Source organism: Scardinius erythrophthalmus (genome assembly GCF_964197995.2).
Source record: "Scardinius erythrophthalmus genome assembly, chromosome: 5".
NCBI classification, from domain to species: Eukaryota; Metazoa; Chordata; class Actinopteri; order Cypriniformes; family Leuciscidae; genus Scardinius; species Scardinius erythrophthalmus.
Genome location: NC_138225.1, coordinates 27,662,564 through 27,681,358, shown reverse-complemented (window position 1 = coordinate 27,681,358; position 18,795 = coordinate 27,662,564). Strand labels below are relative to the sequence as shown.

General features: G+C 35.7%; 1 protein-coding gene across 1 annotated transcript in view; it reads left to right on the top strand.

Moving 5' to 3' along the window:
- Positions 1–18,795, top strand: part of cds1 (CDP-diacylglycerol synthase (phosphatidate cytidylyltransferase) 1) — a 32,356-nt gene that overhangs the window by 8,905 nt on the left and 4,656 nt on the right. The window contains exons 2-10 of the mRNA XM_081366354.1: positions 11,745–11,893; positions 12,938–13,034; positions 13,319–13,416; positions 13,801–13,940; positions 15,435–15,493; positions 16,928–17,010; positions 17,340–17,427; positions 18,464–18,532; positions 18,636–18,788. Of these exons, the coding sequence (XP_081222480.1) occupies positions 11,745–11,893; positions 12,938–13,034; positions 13,319–13,416; positions 13,801–13,940; positions 15,435–15,493; positions 16,928–17,010; positions 17,340–17,427; positions 18,464–18,532; positions 18,636–18,788 (936 nt within the window). The remainder of the gene's footprint in view (positions 1–11,744; positions 11,894–12,937; positions 13,035–13,318; positions 13,417–13,800; positions 13,941–15,434; positions 15,494–16,927; positions 17,011–17,339; positions 17,428–18,463; positions 18,533–18,635; positions 18,789–18,795) is intronic.

Genomic DNA, 18,795 nt, shown 5'->3' with positions numbered 1-18,795 from the left:
TCAATGGGTATATTTTTCATCAAAGTGCATCTATCCATCATAAAAGCATATCTACCCATCATAAAAGTAAATCTATCCATCATAAAAGTGCATCTGTCCATCATAAAAGTGCATCTATCCATCATAAAAGTGCATCTATCCATCATAAAAGTGCATGTGTCAATCATAAAAGTGCGTCTATCCATCATAAAAGTGCATCTATCCATCATAAAAGTGCATGTGTCAATCATAAAAGTGTGTCTATCCATCATAAAAGTACATCTATCCATCATAAAACTGCATCTGTCCATCATAAGTGCATCTATCCATCATAAAAGTGCATGTCAATCATAAAAGTGCATCTGTCCATCATAAAAGTGCATCTATCCATCATAAAAGTGCATCTATCCATCATAAAAGTGCATCTGTCCATCATAAAAGTGCATCTATCCATCATAAAAGTGCATCTATCCATCACAAAAGTGCATCTATCCATCATAAAAGTGCATGTGTCAATCATAGTGCATGTGTCAATCATAAAAGTACATCTATCCATCATAAAAGTGCATCTATCCATCATAAAAGTACATCTATCCATCATAAAAGTGCATCTATCCATCATAAAAGTGCATCTATCCATCATAAAAGTGCATCTGTCCATCATAAAAGCATATTTATCCATCATAAAAGTGCATGTGTCAATCATAAAAGTGCGTCTATCCATCATAAAAGTGCATCTACCCATCATAAAAGTACATCTATCCATCATAAAAGTGCATCTATCCATCATAAAAGTGCATCTGTCCATCATAAAAGCATATCTATCCATCATAAAAGTACATCTATCCATCATAAAAGTGCATCTGTCCATGATAAAAGTGCATCTTTCCATCATAAAAGCATATCTATCCATCATAAAAGTACATCTATCCATCATAAAAGTGCATCTGTCCGTCATAAAAGTGCATCTGTCCATCATAAAAGCATATCTATCCATCATAAAAGTGCATGTGTCAATCATAAAAGTGCGTCTATCCATCATAAAAGTGCATCTATCCATCAGAAAAGTACATCTATCCATCATAAAATTGCATCTATCCATCATAAAAGTGCATCTGTCCATCATAAAAGCATATCTATCCATCATAAAAGTGCATGTGTCAATCATAAAAGTGCGTCTATCCATCATAAAAGTGCATCTATCCATCATAAAAGTACATCTATCCATCATAAAATTGCATCTATCCATCATAAAAGTGCATCTGTCCATCATAAAAGCATATCTATCCATCATAAAAGTGCATCTATCCATCATAAAAGTGCATCTATCCATCATAAAAGTACACCATCATAAAAGTACATCTATCCATCATAAAAGTGCATCTGTCCATCATAAAAGCATATCTATCCATCATAAAAGTAAATCTATCCATCATAAAAGTGCATCTGTCCATCATAAAAGTGCATCTATCCATCATAAAAGTGCATGTGTCAATCATAAAAGTGCGTCTATCCATCATAAAAGTGCATCTATCCATCATAAAAGTGCATGTGTCAATCATAAAAGTGCGTCTATCCATCATAAAAGTACATCTATCCATCATAAAACTGCATCTGTCCATCATAAAAGTGCATCTATCCATCATAAGTGCATGTCAATCATAAAAGTGCGTCTATCCATCATAAAAGTGCATCTATCCATCATAAAAGTGCGTCTATCCATCATAAAAGTGCATCTGTCCATCATAAAAGTGCATCTATCCATCATAAAAGTGCATCTATCCATCATAAAAGTGCATCTATCCATCATAAAAGTGCATCTGTCCGTCATAAAAGTGCATCTATCCATCATAAAAGTGCATGTCAATCATAAAAGTGCGTCTATCCATCATAAAAGTGCATCTATCCATCATAAAAGTGCGTCTATCCATCATAAAAGTGCATCTGTCCATCATAAAAGTGCATCTATCCATCATAAAAGTGCATCTATCCATCACAAAATTGCATCTATCCATCATAAAAGTGCATGTGTCAATCATAAAAGTGCATGTGTCAATCATAAAAGTACATCTATCCATCATAAAAGTGCATCTATCCATCATAAAAGTACATCTATCCATCATAAAAGTGCATCTATCCATCATAAAAGTGCATCTATCCATCATAAAAGTGCATCTGTCCGTCATAAAAGTGCATCTGTCCATCATAAAAGCATATCTATCCATCATAAAAGTGCATGTGACAATCATAAAAGTGCGTCTATCCATCATAAAAGTGCATCTATCCATCATAAAAGTACATCTATCCATCATAAAAGTACATCTATCCATCATAAAAGTACATCTATCCATCATAAAAGTTCATCTATCCATCATAAAAGTGCATCTATCTATCATAAAAGTGCATGTGTCCATCATTAAAGTGCGTCTATCCATCATTAAAGTGCATCTGTCCATCATAAAAGTGCATCTATCCATCATAAAAGTGCATCTGTCCATCATAAAAGTACATCTATGATGGATAGACACACTTTTATGATAGACACACTTATATGATGGACACATGCACTTTTATGATGATAGATGCACTATTATGATGGATAGATGCACTTTTATGATTGACATGCACTTTTATGATGGATAGACACACTTTTATGATGGATAGATGCACTTTTATGATGGACACATGCACTTTTATGATGGACACATGCACTTTTATGATGGACAGATGCACTTTTATGATGGATAGATGCACTTTTATGATGGATAGATGCACTTTTATAATGGATAGATGCACTTTTATGATGGATAGACGCACTTTTATGATGGATAGATGCACTTTTATGATGGATAGACGCACTTTTATGATTGACACATGCACTTTTATGATGGATAGATGCACTTTTATGATGGATAGATGCACTTTTATGATGGACAAATGCACTTTTATGATGGATAGATGTACTTTTATGACGGATAGATACGCTTTTATGATGGACAGATGCACTTTTATGATGGACAGATGCACTTTGATGAAAAATATACCCATTGACTGTCATTATAAAGCTTTGAAGAGCCACGACACTTTTTAATATAACTCTGATTGTATTCTTCTGAAAGAAGAAAGTAATATACACCTAGGATGACGTCAGGGTGAGTAAATCATGGGCTAATTTTCCTTTTTGGGTGAACTATCCCTAGGACCATAGACATAAAATACAAATAGGACTACCAAATTGCCTATCACAGTTTTTGGCAAGTAAATCACGTGATGTGACACATCCTATTGACCCTGTTCACATTTCTGGGTTTCTCAGAAGTGTAAGGCATCATAGTTGGGTTAACTTCTATAGCAGTGAATGAAAGACTACATTAAATATATATTTTTGTGTTCCAATTTGCTCAAATAGCAAAAGAAAAACGCCACAACAGTGTTTTCACAACTTTCAAAAAGAGTAAGAAAATAGATAATGGCAGTCGGAAGAGAGAAAGTTGTCAACTTTGTCTCAGCCGCGCTATTAGAAACACCCTCACAGCAGCGTTAACTAGTTTTTGTGTAAATAATACAAATATAGTGTTATATGCGTAATTATATTTTATTATGACAGTATGTGGCAACATGTACGTTAAAAGCGCATCTTCTGCACTAAACAATATTGCAATATTCTAGACTCTTACATGTACCTAACGCCACACTTACACTACAGAAGACTGTAAAAAATACATTTTTGTATTTTCAAATTACAAATTACTTTTAATTTTTTATTTATTTTTAATTAAATACTTTTTGATGTATTTGTGCCCATCTCTGGTTAAAGGTTGTCAGAAGAACTGCTCCTGCTACATAGGATGCTGTTGCTAGGGGTTGGCAACCAAATGTAGTAGGACACAGCATGCTGAAACACTAGAGAGCAGCGACAGCAGCGGTGATTCCGAAACAGCTAAACAAATTGTATAAACATTATTACAGAAATTAGTTATCACCCTGAATTGTAATCTGTTTGTCTGTTTCGTTTTTTTTTTTTTTTTTTTTTTGGTACAAATTGCTACTTAATGTAACAGTTTTAATCAGTAAATACTTTTAAACCTACTCCACACATGACTCCTGTGTGTTTTAGTCTTTCAACATTTAGTTGTCAGTACCTTTGTCTCACACTCCAAACACCAGGATTGAACACTAACCAGCCTAACCCAAAATCCTCAAATCCCTTTTTTTTATTTCAATAGAATAAATAAAGCTATCCCACTTGTGAAAGAATATTAGAAATAGACATTGCAATACAAATAATTGATATTGCATAAATATGCAAACGATATACTGTACATACAGAAACAGAGCAGTATACAATTAACACCAGTTAATGGTAAACTTCTTTCTTGGATCTTGTTTGAATTGACAGGCTATTTTAGGCTTGAAATTGAATTCCCTCTAAATGTGTTATGGGCCATGAGGACTGTCTGGTTAGTAAAAAAAAAAAAATCAAAATATGATTTCATCCAGTAAAAGTTAACTTTACATGGTAATTTGTTTATTGTAACAACAACAAAGGGAAAAGAATGCTACCGATTACAAATGGAATGTTCAATATTTTTTTCTTTTTTTTTGCCTACCTATGAATTAAGAGGCATTGTTAACTCTTACATTCTAATTACATGTACAATCAAGGCATCAGATGAAAGCTTATCTTCCACTCTTTCTAAAGGTGTGCTCAGTTTGTTTCTAGCATAAAGTATCAGGGAGATATGGCTCACGATTCATGAATATAATTAAACCGTTTTAGCATGTTTGGGTGATTCTGGGAGTTAAAGCCGAATTTGAGGTAGCATTGTTTTGACCCTAATTACAAGTTTCCAGCAGCTTGTTGACCGGGTTGGCCACCCAGGTTGTGATCCTCAGACATCATAGATTTCATTTTTATATGACAACCTTTTACAGCAGCCCATGTCTGATTTCCTAAAAAACAGGTGTTTTGCCCCCTGGGTATATCTATCTATCTATCTATCTATCTATCTATCTATCTATCTATCTATCTATCTATCTATCTATCTATCTATCTATCTATCTATCTATCTATCTATCTATCTATCTATCTATCTATCTATCTATCTATCTATCTATCTATCTATCTATCTATCTATCTATCTATCTATCTATCTATCTATCTATCTATCTATCTATCTATCTATCTATCTATCTATCTATCTATCTATCTATCTATCTATCTATCTATCTATCTATCTATCTATCTATCTATCTATCTATCTATCTATCTATCTATCTATCTATCTATCTATCTATCTATCTATCTATCTATCTATCTATCTATCTATCTATCTATCTATCTATCTATCTATCTATCTATCTATCTATCTATCTATCTATCTATCTATCTATCTATCTATCTATCTATCTATCTATCTATCTATCTATCTATCTATCTATCTATCTATCTATCTATCTATCTATCTATCTATCTATCTATCTATCTATCTATCTATCTATCTATCTATCTATCTATCTATCTATCTATCTATCTATCTATCTATCTATCTATCTATCTATCTATCTATCTATCTATCTATCTATCTATCTATCTATCTATCTATCTATCTATCTATCTATCTATCTATCTATCTATCTATCTATCTATCTATCTATCTATCTATCTATCTATCTATCTATCTATCTATCTATCTATCTATCTATCTATCTATCTATCTATCTATCTATCTATCTATCTATCTATCTATCGTAATAATGTAGGCTATGATTTGCAAAAATGAAAACTGCTGCGTCTGTGTGTAGATGAGAGAATCAAAGTGTATGCACGTTGTGCACACGCTACATTGATTATGGCCAAGCATGCGCCCTTAAAATAGCATATGAATTACATGCGCAACGCGCCACTGACTTTAAACTAGTTTTTTTCGGTGAGTGGCGGAATTGTTTTCTAAACCTGCAAAATAGCATGAGGGAACGTTTGCGCCGGAACACGCCTCCTCTTTGCGCTGAACCGCCCCAGGGAGCGCAAGTGTATTTCTTAGTTAACCGACGTGCGTCTGTGGAGGGAAAGGTCCGCTGTGCACGGGTGCAAAATAGGAATGATACATGCGTCGGTGTACAAAGTCAATTGCGCTGGGTGCAAGATAGGGCCCATTGTGTTTTTAAATTGTAGTCTAATATAGTTATTATTGTGTCAAACAGCATAAATAAAAGAATAAAATCGGACAAAAATTATCTATAATCTGTATTGGTTACAACATAATCGTTTGATCTTGAAACAGTAAGTGATCTGATGCAAAACACTTTGTCTAACATTATAAGTGGACATTAGGGAACAAAATAAAACACTGACAATGTAAAATAGCCCATTTGAATGTACACTGGTTGATTAGTTTTAGGAGCTGTTGGTATAGTCAAAGTCCCTTTCAAGGAAATTTTGTTCATTCGGGAGCCATATTTGCAACAGTTCTGTGCAGCTACTTCAGGCATCCAAGAGCAAGTCCTATCTCCTGAATGGGGGAATCCTGAAATCTGCTTGCCGAACTCACAGTTAAATAATATATTTCAAATCAGCAACAAAATCTTACATGAATAGTCCCATAAATATTTGTTTTATTTTATTTTTTTATGGAAGCCGGAGCTTCTAACGGCAGCTGCAGTGATGCGATGACTTTACCAATCAGTGATTGGCTCTTTTATTTAGAAGGCAGGACGTATTCCCCCATATTGCAGTTTCTTTGTACATCTGTAGTCTTTGGTATGGCTATTGACCTGTTGAGTGCCATTTAAATAGTGGAAATATCAGTGCACATTCATAAACACTGATTCTTTTTCTTGAATGGACTGTAGTACGCTACTAGGCTGCGATTTAGTGTAACCCTCATAATAATAGGTCCACTCATCTGGAGCATTAGAAAAACTCTCTTCTCATCTGTCTATTGTCCTGGTAGAGCATGAATGGGATTATGTTTCAGTTTGTTTGTTGCCTTGAGGTTTCTTTTTTCAGAAATAACCATTTAATTTTCAAATTGCACAAAATGAGCTTGCCTACACTGATGTAGCTGATAGCTGGAATGAGTGTTGCTCAGGTCTGTACATTTCCATGAATGTTTTCTGGGGGCTTGAGTGTGCCCTCATTAAAAAGTTAGCAGAGGGTTTCTTTTACCACCCTTAATCTGAGCCTTGTTTCAGACATGAGTGACCTTTCTACTCTACCTCTCAGCGCAACTTGCTCCCAATTACCTCCTCAGCACAGTTTCTTACAGTCTTGGTCTAAAGACTTTGGCTAATTTTGGAAATTATACTGTTCGTCTTGTTCTTACATGGCCAAATTAGGATGCCATTAAGGGGTTTGACAGAAACGCCACCAAACATAAAATACACAAAAGCTATGAATAACTGAGCCAACATAGACTCACAGGAGCCTGACTTTTGACTGGCATAATGTTTGGAGCAAAGTGTATCTTATTCAGGCCATGAACTACTTATGACAACAGTGTATCTTTTATGTGACCTTTAGGGTTTGTATCTGAAATTCATATTGATGCATTTGACAGACACTTCTATCCATAGCCACTGCATTTAATACAGTTCAGTCAGAATTTCTGTCCATTCGAAAATAAGTAGCATACAGATGTATGCCTATGTGGATTAACCTTTATGTTAGAAGAGTAACATACCAGTAATGTTATTTTTAGAGCATTTGTGTAGGCCGTAGAGGAACATTATTGCTACGTAGTATTAAATATTAACTTATGTGTAGCTTGTTTTCTATGACCCGTTTTACGTTTAGGTGCTGTAAACAAGCTGTTGTTGGGGTCTTTTTTTTCAGTCTGAAAGGCAGATCAGCTACTTTGTAAACGACTCAGTGATCGCAATGGTAGACTAGACTGTCGGCACAGCATTTAAATTCAGATTACAGATTTATTGAAGATTATGATACAATTAAACATCAGGCTTGCCCGGATGAGGCCTGCTGCAGTTGCCGCCACATGAAGAGGCTTAGCCTACAAATTGGCAATGACTGAACCTGGTTAGGCAGCAACATTCCCCTGTGATGATGTTATCTGTGAACATTAGGGATGGGTATTGACATAGATTTAACAAATAGATTTGATTCTTATTCACAAGCTCTTGATTTGATTTCAATTCGATTTATATTGATTCATTTGGATCAGATACAATACATGTAAAGTACACATAAAAGAAAAAAATCTCTCTCAATTGGCAGAAAAACCCTAGTTTAGTAAAGTTTTGTTCACACATCTACAAAAAACATCATAGACTAAAAGATTGATCTTGGGATTTAAGAAACCCAAGAGAATTTAAAATAATGATTCATCAGAATGAAGATTGATTGAAATTAAGAAATTGATATTGTTAACCCAGCCCTTGTGATCATGATGATTTATTCATCACTTCATAACCACAATCTGTGTTGAATGATGATGACACCTTGGTTCAACTTTTCCTCTTTTAGTTTTTCCCCTCCACTTGATTCATTAGCTTCCTTTGCTACTGTTACTGTGGGAGATTTTTCACAGAGGCGACAGGAGTCACAACATTACCAGCCATATTTAATTCTGTTCTTTAGCTCGTAGTTGTGGTGTGTTGGCCAAGACAACAGTGAAAGATGAGAAAGCAGCCGGGTATCTTCAGTCTACTGTACTGCACCTACTCAAATGCCATGTCCTCAAGCCCGATTGATTTTCCTCAGAGGCATTTGTCTAGCATTTGCATAAATTATGCTGGCTAATATCCTTTCTTCCATCGTTCTCCATTACTTTGACTGGTAAATCTGTGATTTCCATGAAGAGCTGCATTTCAATGTGATTGCAAAAGACTACTGGCTTATTGACATTGTGACTTGTGTGTTTTGTTTCGTTTAAGTGTCTCTCACCTAGTGAGTGTTTGGGGTGTGCAGCACTACATATTTTCAATAGTTGGGTTACCTGAACAACTAGTCAACTAAATCAGTCTTTCAGTGTTTTCGAACATGTTTCTTAGTGGCCATTTACGTAAGAATAGGGCTGCATCTAATGTTTATCAAATGATTATTTTGATAAACCATTAATCTGAATGAATCGAACGTTGTCCTCCAAACTATGTGCAATATAAAGGTTATGAAAACAAATCTAGCCTACTGTAGTGAATGTATCTATGTAGGCTATGCTGTAGGCCTAAATTATTTGCAAAAAAGGGTTAAAATATAAACATTACTTTCTAAACCAAAATACAACTGATTGCTCACAATTTTAAAAATGAATGAGGGATGAGGAACGCACACATTCCCTCATTTGAACAAATTGTTTAATTCTACTCCAACAAAAGTCCCTTTACTGTAAGTACTCAAATACAAATATTAATTATTAACTAATTTTGAACCTACATTAATTTCTAACAAGAAATATTTTAGCAAAATGTATGTTTTAGTCAGAATTACTGGGATAATTCTACTGTGTGCTGTTTGTTTGGCGTGCATTAGTGCTCGATTGAAGACTGGAGTTTAATGGAGACTTGCTGCTTGTCAGGTTATGCAAAATGGAAATACTTGTGGGACTCTCTAACATTTATAACCATAAAATGGAAGTTATGTACCGAGGAAAACATGTCTCAAAAGCATTAAACAGATGCATCTGTCAAAGCATGACAGGGCAAGCCACGGTAAAATGTTTGAAGCTTATAGAATGAAGAATATAATACAGGTGAAACTCGAAAAATTAGAATATCTATTATATCTATTATAACTATTGTAACTATTATATAGATTGATTTCATGCAAAGTGAGATATCTCTGCTTTATTAAGTCCAGAGTCAACGCAGCCGTCTACCAGGACATTTTAGAGCACTTCATGCTTCCTTCAGCAGACAAGCTTTATGGAGATGCTGACTTCATTTTCCAGCTGGACTTGGCACCTGTCCACACTGCCAAAAGAACCAAAACCTGGTTCATTGACCATTGGATTACTGTGCTTGATTGGCCAGCAAACTCGCCTGACCTTAACCCCATAGAGAATCTATGGGGCATTGCCAAGAGAAAGATGAGAGACATGAGACAGAACAATGCAGAAGAGCTGAAGGCCGCTATTGAAGCATCCTGGTCTTCCATAACACCTCAGTAGTGCCACTGGCTGATAGCATCCATGCCACTCCACAATGAGGCAGTAATTCATGCAAAAGGGGCCCAAACCAAGTACTGAGTACATATGCATGATTATACTTTTCAGAGGGCTGACATTTCTGTATGTAGAATCCTTTTTTTAATTGATTTCATGTAATATTCAAATTTTCTGAGATTTTGAATTTGGGGTTTTCATAAGCTGTAAGCCATAATAATCAAAATTATAACAAATAAAGGCTTGAAATATCTCACTTTGCATGAAATGAGTCTATATAATATATTAGTTTCACCTTTTAAGTTGAATTACTGAAATAAATGAACTTTTGCACGATATTCTAATTTTTCGAGTTTCACCTGTATATGTTTCTGACAACTTAGGTCATGCACATTTCCCACAGCTGCAGCTCGCTCTGTGTTTCGCCTTTTTTTTTTTTTTTTCATAAGCGTTATGTGTATAGAAATGTGTTTTTCACTACTGTAAAGCGGTGTGACTGGCTGATGGTTTCTGGTGCACAGCGTCTATCGACTAATCGATAATCAAATTCGTTGTTGATTATTTTCATTATTGATTAGCCTATTATTGATTTTATCATTTAGTTGTTGCAGCCCTACTGCAGACATACAGAGAGACATGACTTAACATTCATCTTAAAAAGGAAATGTTCATGGTGGGATTCATAAAAAACAACATAAGATGCAACCAAAGACTATTTAATCCTCAAGACAGTTCATCCATATTGCTATGAACGGGGGAAACTGCAACATGCAATAAAGTGCTGGAGGGACGTATTTTTGTAGGGCAAATCCTGGAAATGAGTTAACATTTTAGCACTTGCGCTTCCATCGTCTTGAAGTCAATGGGTTTTTGGTTAAATGCCTGGAATAAGGTCTGTGGTTAAAGGGTAACTCTCGCCAAAATGCAACCTAGGCTCTTTTTGTTAATCTACCCGAGGCAAACTTTCATTTAAAAGCATAATTAGAATAGAAACACCACTTTTAAGTTTGACCGTATTTTCGTTTTAGGTTAAAATGCCTTGTGAATTGGGAGTGAATGGGGCACTTTTATGATAGCATCAAAAATCACTATTTTTAAAACACTAAGGAGGCTCTATACAACATGAAACTTTGCTCAAAGTATCACCAGGGCTCTACACATGAACTCGAGCATTGAGAACATTGTTTGTGTACACAGAGTTTACTAAAAAGAAAGATTTTGAACAACTCACTGTAGCTGTGTCCGCTGGCATTTTGACAGTCAAAAATTGTCGATTTGAAGTCGATTGACTTTAACACAAGCTCAGGATATTGTCACGTTTTTTTAAAAAGTTTTTACTTGTCTTGAAAATGAATAGCTAACAAGTGGCTAAATGGGACTACAGAGGTTATCAGGGACTTTAAACATCATCATAGGGAAAATGGTTTAAAAATAAAGACTGAAAGAGTTTTCGGAAGCTTAGCGAATTTGAAGTAATTCAACCGTGTTGTAGTTTGTTTACAGCCTACGTTGAGCTTTTTACTTCTGGCGATTTGTATTTACGCTTCAAAATGATAATTTAGCAAAATATAATTATCTGCCCTGAAGTGCATGAAATATCTAGTTTATATAAAAATTTCTCACTGTGTGTGTCTTTGCACTCTGCAGGAGGCAGATGGAGACGACAGGCTTGCTTTTCCCGGTGAAGGGGAAGGAGAAATGGAGGGCGACTCCAAAGCAGACACACCAGACATGCCACCTCCCACAGATAACACTCCACAGTGTCTCAACAAAGCCCTGGAGGGCTTGTCATCTAGGTACCCAATGACACTGAGCACATAAGCAACTCCCCTAACAGTCTATGTCAGCATTATGTACGTTTAGGCCCCAATACAATACGCACGGGCAACTATGAGTCTCTAAGGTCTCACAAACTAGTTGAACCTGTTTTTGCTGGGAAAAAGGAAACCAGTGCACTAATATTCTCTTAAAATAAATCCTATCCACATATGATGGATTTTTTTGTAAAATAAGAACCTTGTAAAAATGTATCCAGTTAATCTTTAAAAGCAGACACATAACCTTACAGAACGTCGTATTGCTCAGCTATTCACTTTGATTCTGATCAATAAGACAGACTCTAGTGATATTTGATATGCAGATGAGGTTAGGGGGTAGGTCAGTGGGTAAAACGCTCCTAATCCTCGTCAGTTTTGCTGCTCTGTTGGTGGGATTTGCTGTAGTCTCTTTAAAAGACCGCAGAGGTGCTGATCCAATGCAGGGCGACATGCCTGAATGCCGGCGCCTGGCTACGCTTTGTGATGATGCTGCGCTTTTTTCCCTCTCCCTCCCCTTTCTCTTCCTCTCCATTGACAAATCTCCTCATTATTTTCAGCGGCATTCATGAGTTGTGGCACCTGCAAACAGTTTATTACACTCTGGGCCAGAAAACGAAGAATTCACATCTCTCATGGAGCCTCATTTATTACATTTATGATGCCATCAGCATAAATCGATCTCATCCGTTTTGTTCTCAGAAATCTCAGATCATCAAAAATACAACTTCAGTGATCAACAGTGGAAGCTTAAATCAAACTGAAATCTTTTTTTTTTTTGTTAAACAATACATCATTCTGTTCTTCGTGCCATTTCATGCAGTTTAACACACCTACATTTGAGGAAAACCACTGGGTCATCAGTTTAACATTTTACTCCGCTTAATTTCTACCTCTTTCACTGGCTTTTAGTGTCTTGATTCTGCAGTTTTGGTTTAACTGTTGATTCTGTAGTTTTGATTCAACTGTTGATTCCTCATGCAAATATGTTTTTATGAATTAAAAAAACCATCTCGATCTCTGCAGGTGGAAGAACTGGTGGATAAGAGGCATATTATCAATGACAATGATCATTGGCTTCTTCCTCATCATCTATTTGGGACCCATCATGCTTATATTTGTGGTAAGTATGAGTTCAAACCATATGTGTACCACATAAAATTCAATTAACATGACTAACACACTGACCACTGGCTAGCCAGCGTTTGTGGTTCCTAGACCAAGCATTTACACAACATCCTAGCTGCCATCCCACAAACCCTTTGGGCCATTTAGCTCATTTATAACCTCACTTAAACTGACATATGTAGATATTTTCAATTAAAAGTCAATATGAATCAATCAATGCAGTGATTTTAAAAAGATGTTTGACTCAAAATACTAAATTTTTATAATTCTTTTTTATAGGTTATGGGTGTTCAAATCAAGTGTTTTCATGAAATTATAACCATTGGCTACAGAGTTTACCATTCCTATGATCTGCCGTGGTTCAGGACTCTAAGCTGGTAAGTAAAATGCAGACAAGGCACCGTTTAAAGCTTCTCTTCTCACTATCTCTCCACCCTTTCCCCCTTCTCACTGTTCTATGTACTTTACATTCATGTACAAACACTCAACTACAAACAAACATACACCCACTCTCTCACGTTTTACCAGTCACCTTTTGTCATAGATAAAGTAGTGATTAACTGGAATTGAGCAAAGTGCACTTCCATGTTGGAACCTAGCATAAAGTACGCCCCACCTGCAGGCTTTGTCCAAACAAATCAAGATGACAGCCAAGCAGAAGAAAGGGGCCATTTATTGTTAAAACTCAACACAGTTTCTGTCAAATATGTGTCTTTCACTCAAATAGTCAGATCTTGACACAAATGCACCTTGTATTTCAGGTACTTCTTGATTTGTGTGAACTACTTCTTTTATGGAGAGACAGTGGCTGATTATTTTGGCGCACTCGTCCAAAGGGAGGAACCTTTGCAGTTCCTTGTGCGTTATCATCGGTTTATTTCTTTTGCAGTGTATTTGGCAGGTGAGTGTAACTGAAAGTTCGCATAAAACACCCTAAGGAGACAATCAGAGACTTTTATGACTCTAGGACAGGTCAAAAGCCCATAGTCCACAATTAGCTTTTTTCCATAATTTATTATATTCTGAATGATATTCAAAGCATTGTGTTTATGAAATTACTTCATGAGAGATACATGCTTGGTCACATTTACAAATGCTTCAACATGTGAATATGCTGTTCTTCTTTGCCAACAAGCTACTGAGCTGCTGCTACACTATTGTTTAAAGGTTTGGGGTCAGTAGTTATTATTTTTTAAATAAATTAATACTTTAATCCAGCAAGGATACACTAAATTGGTCAAGCACATTTATAATATAACAAAAGATTCCTATTTTAAATGAAAGTTCTTTTGAAAATATTGACAAAAATACATTTCCACAAAAATATTAAGCAGAACAACATCCATTTCAACATTGATAATAATAAGAAATGTTACTTGAGCAACCAAGTCAGCATATTAGAATGATTTCTGTAGGATCTTTGCCATCACAGGAATGAATTACATTTTAAAATATGTTAAAATAGTTATTTTAAATTGCAATAATATTTCACAATATCACTGATTTTGTAGTATTTTGATCAAATAAATGCAGCCTTGGTGAGAACAAAAATCTTACCGACCCCAAACCTTTGAAAGGTAGTGTACAGTATATTTACAATATAGCACAACCTTGAGCGCCGCAACTATTTAAGTAAAAAATTTTATAAAGACAACTGAACACTGCCAGGCCAAAAAACAAGTCGCTGTTTGGATTTAAATAGGCAAATGCTTAAGAGTCTATGATTGTTTTGACCATCATTATTGCAGTGATTGTTATGTTTCTAGCATGTTATATGTTTGGCAACAGTTCTACAGTTCTATACAGGCAGTGTATTTGGTGTGTCACCCTTTTGCTTTAATGACAGCATCACTCTGCATGAACTCCACAAATTTCATGAGTTTGGACAAGCTTAGGGCTGCGACAAAGTCATTGCTGCAAAAGTAGATGTAAATGTGTGTTCATACCCAGGACCAAAGGCGCATTTACCTCTGCCTCTGTTATGGCCATAAATCTGCACAGCATGTTGGAAGCTGTAGCACTGCAGTCATTTTTATTTTCACTAAACCTTGCTTTCTCTCCAACACCTCTTAATGGTTGTCATCAAGACCCCTGTATATTAGTGAGAGCCTTGGTATAATTATAAAAGTCACATTATACAGAATAAAGAATAACTCAGTGTGTTTGTTCCAGTATTTTGTAGATGTATGAAAACTAAATATGCCATAATGTTGTGTACTGCTTCTGTCATAACAGTGATATGGAATGTTTCCAAAACAAAATTAAACTTATAATAACTCTATACTGATGAAAAAACTGTTAATGCTGAAAACAGAATGATACTGTAAACCGTGATCAGATTTATAATTTCTCCTGTATTTTAGGAAATTAACTGCATGTTTTTTGCTTTTTACAGGTTTCTGCATGTTTGTACTGAGTTTAGTGAAGAAGCATTACCGCCTGCAGTTTTATATGGTGTGTATCAGTCTTTTCTGTGCCAGCCAGAACTAAACTGTCCATTCCATTCACAGTCATGTGCATCTCATACGCTGGACAATTAGATACTCACTAGTCACATGTCATCATATCACATTTAAAAATATTTCTGTATATTTAGTTAATATTCAGATATCTTGGGTGTTGTGAAAGTATTTCAAAATATGTTATAATGCACCTAATTTATATTAGGTGCTGATTAAAAAAAGCTACATTAGTCAACATTTGAAGTGGATCAAAAAAGTTAATCAAAGACAAGAACGGGTATTGTTCAAAATTCTTGTATAACTTTGCTGAAAGGTTTTGATCCACTTTAAATGTTGACTACTGTATTTTTCAGAAGTTTGGGGTTTGTAAGATTTTTTACATTTTTTAAAAGAAGTCTCTTATGCTCACAAAGGCTGCATTTATTTGATAAAAATACAATAAAAAACAGTAATGTTGTGAAATATTATTACAGTTCAAAATAGCTATTTTCTTTTTTTAAAATGTATTCCTGTGATGACACAGCTGAATTTTCAGCAGCCATTACAGATTTTTTCAGAGTTCTTTGATTGTTCAAAAGAACAGCACTTGTTTGAAATAGAAATATTTTTAACATTATAAATATCTCTTGATCAGTTTAATGTCTCTTTGCTGAATGATATTTAATTTATTTTAGAATTAAAAAAAAAAAAACAGCAGCGATGATGCCATTGCGATATTTGCATACTGAATTTGTCTTCTTTCTTGCATTTATTTGCATAATTAATTGTGATTGATGTTTTCATTGCACTCTAAAGATGGTGTCTCATAAAGCCAACTGAAAACAAGACACACACTTAGCATCGTGACAGTGGCAATGGTGGCTCTGATGCTGCTTTTTATTGACACACAACCCCCAAGCCTGAATTCAAGCCTGCCAAAAACATTAACACTAGTCATCTTCAGGACATGCAAACAGTGTTGGGCTTCTGGGTTGAGTCCAGCCACAGCAGTTCAGGAACTCTAATAATAGGCATAAACTGTGCTTACTTCACTTAAACTACTGATGTCAGCAAAATGTAATTTTCTTTGTGAGTGTGAGTAACACCCATAACACATCATCAACTGCCACAAGAAACACTCGGCAACAAAATACTTTTTGTTTGAGCCAAGTTTGCTTTAACAATTAGTAGTCAAGTATTTAGACCAGTTTGTTTTATGTTGTAGTCTTAGCACAGTCTTCTTAATTAACATTTGAGATTTAAAATTGTTTATCAACACATAATAAATCATGCTGTGATTGTGTTGAGACATGTGTTGCATTATATATCATCATTGTTTTAGTGAATAGACAACATTTCAACTGTTCACTCTGAGTTTGTGTGTGTGTGTGTGTCTGTATGTATGTGGGTGGCCATTGTGTGTGTGTGTTTGTGCTTGCCATTCCAGTTTGCTTGGACCCATGTGACCTTGTTGATTGTGGTGACTCAGTCACATCTGGTTATTCAGAACCTGTTTGAGGGAATGATCTGGTAAGCCCACCTGACCTGACAGACCTGTCTGAGGTTTCACCTCATTCCTACTTAAGTTTCTCAAGCTACATTCCTTTGTTTCCTGATGTTTCGCATGATAATATATCTGGCCGCTCAAGGGAGAGCAGTGTACAGTACTCATTTCTGTTCATGTTTTAGTTAACAAGTTAACATGTTTTAGTTATTCATAATTCTCAAAAAAAAAAAGTAAATTAAATGAACATGAACTTTCTTCTCTCCCTTGTTTCTTTATACTTTGTTGTTCACTGCATAGTTTCTTCTCTCCTACAGTATGTGTTTGCAAAATAAAACTATAATTTGTTCTTTAGGTTTATTGTTCCCATCTCTATTGTGATCTGTAATGACATCATGGCCTACCTGTTTGGCTTCTTTTTTGGAAGAACACCACTGATTAAGGTAAACCTGTGATATTTATATGGTAGATGTTTCATGTCTTAAAGGGGTCATATAATGGTACATGCACTTTTACAATTGTATTGATTGTACTGAAGTGTGTGTTGGTAGTGCCTGTACACAACCATCATATAATGATAAAAATCCATCCAGTGGTTAGAGCAGTGGCTGAGTTTTGTTTTCGAAGGGAATATTCCCCACGATCAACGACAATGCTTTCATGTTTGTGCGAATCATTTCTCACCAGACTGCTTTATAAACGAGGGTCAGTATAAAGCTGGTTTTGTTAAGAGACATTCCTGCCGTGACCTCATGTCAGTGCTTCAGCCCTGACAGTTGTACCTAACACTGCATAGCTAACGTTACGCATCACTGACAAGCCTACATTTACTGAAAAAAAGTTTTTCATGACCATTAGCTGTAACATCAATCTGTCAATGAACTAACGTATACATCAGTAAACACATAGCGTTCGTACCTCACTACTCTACCCTGCCAGTACATACAAAGATAGATCAAAGTGACATTACGTTAACCAACCTTTCAGAAACGTCCTGTTCGAGCCTTAATTGTCAAACTTTTTCGGGGCCGTCATCTTGTTCCGGGTCCGACTCCGGTTCAAATTGATATGGTTGCACAGATGTTTCTTCAGCGACTCCCGCTGCCATTTTACCCTCATATACCCTCAACTGTTGTCAAGGCAACACTCCATGTGTGTTGTGTCAAAACGCCCCACAGAACAGAGGGGCGGGGTGAGCAAAGCTCATTATCATTTAAAGACACATGCACTTAAATGGCGTGCTGAAAACAGAGCTGTTTTTGACCAGGCAAAATGAGTGTTTTCTTACAATACTAATGAGAATTTTTAATTAAAGTATATTACAAACTTTTCATTTAGACCCTGAAGAATCATATTAACTTGTACAAAAATGGCATTATATGACCCCTTTCATTTTCTGAAATGATGAGTACATATTCCATAAATTCATGCATTGTGGATAAAAATGATCTTATTTCAACCCTCTTTGCTCTCTATCAGCTTTCCCCGAAGAAGACCTGGGAAGGATTTATTGGGGGATTCTTTGCAACAGTGGTCTTAAGTTTCTTTGTAAGTCACCATTAGACCTGTAAGCAACACCAGCAACTGTCATATACACACATAACCCTCAAGATATGACTACTAAAACCTTGATGTCTTCCCCTTTTTCCAGTTTGCCTACCTGCTATCCCAGTACCAGTACTTTGTTTGTCCAGTGGAATACAACAGCGAGACAAACCGCTTTGCAGTAGAGTGTGAGCCCTCAAATCTGTTCATGATGCAGGAATACACACTTCCTGCAGTGGTGCAGAATGCAGTTAGATGGGTGAGCG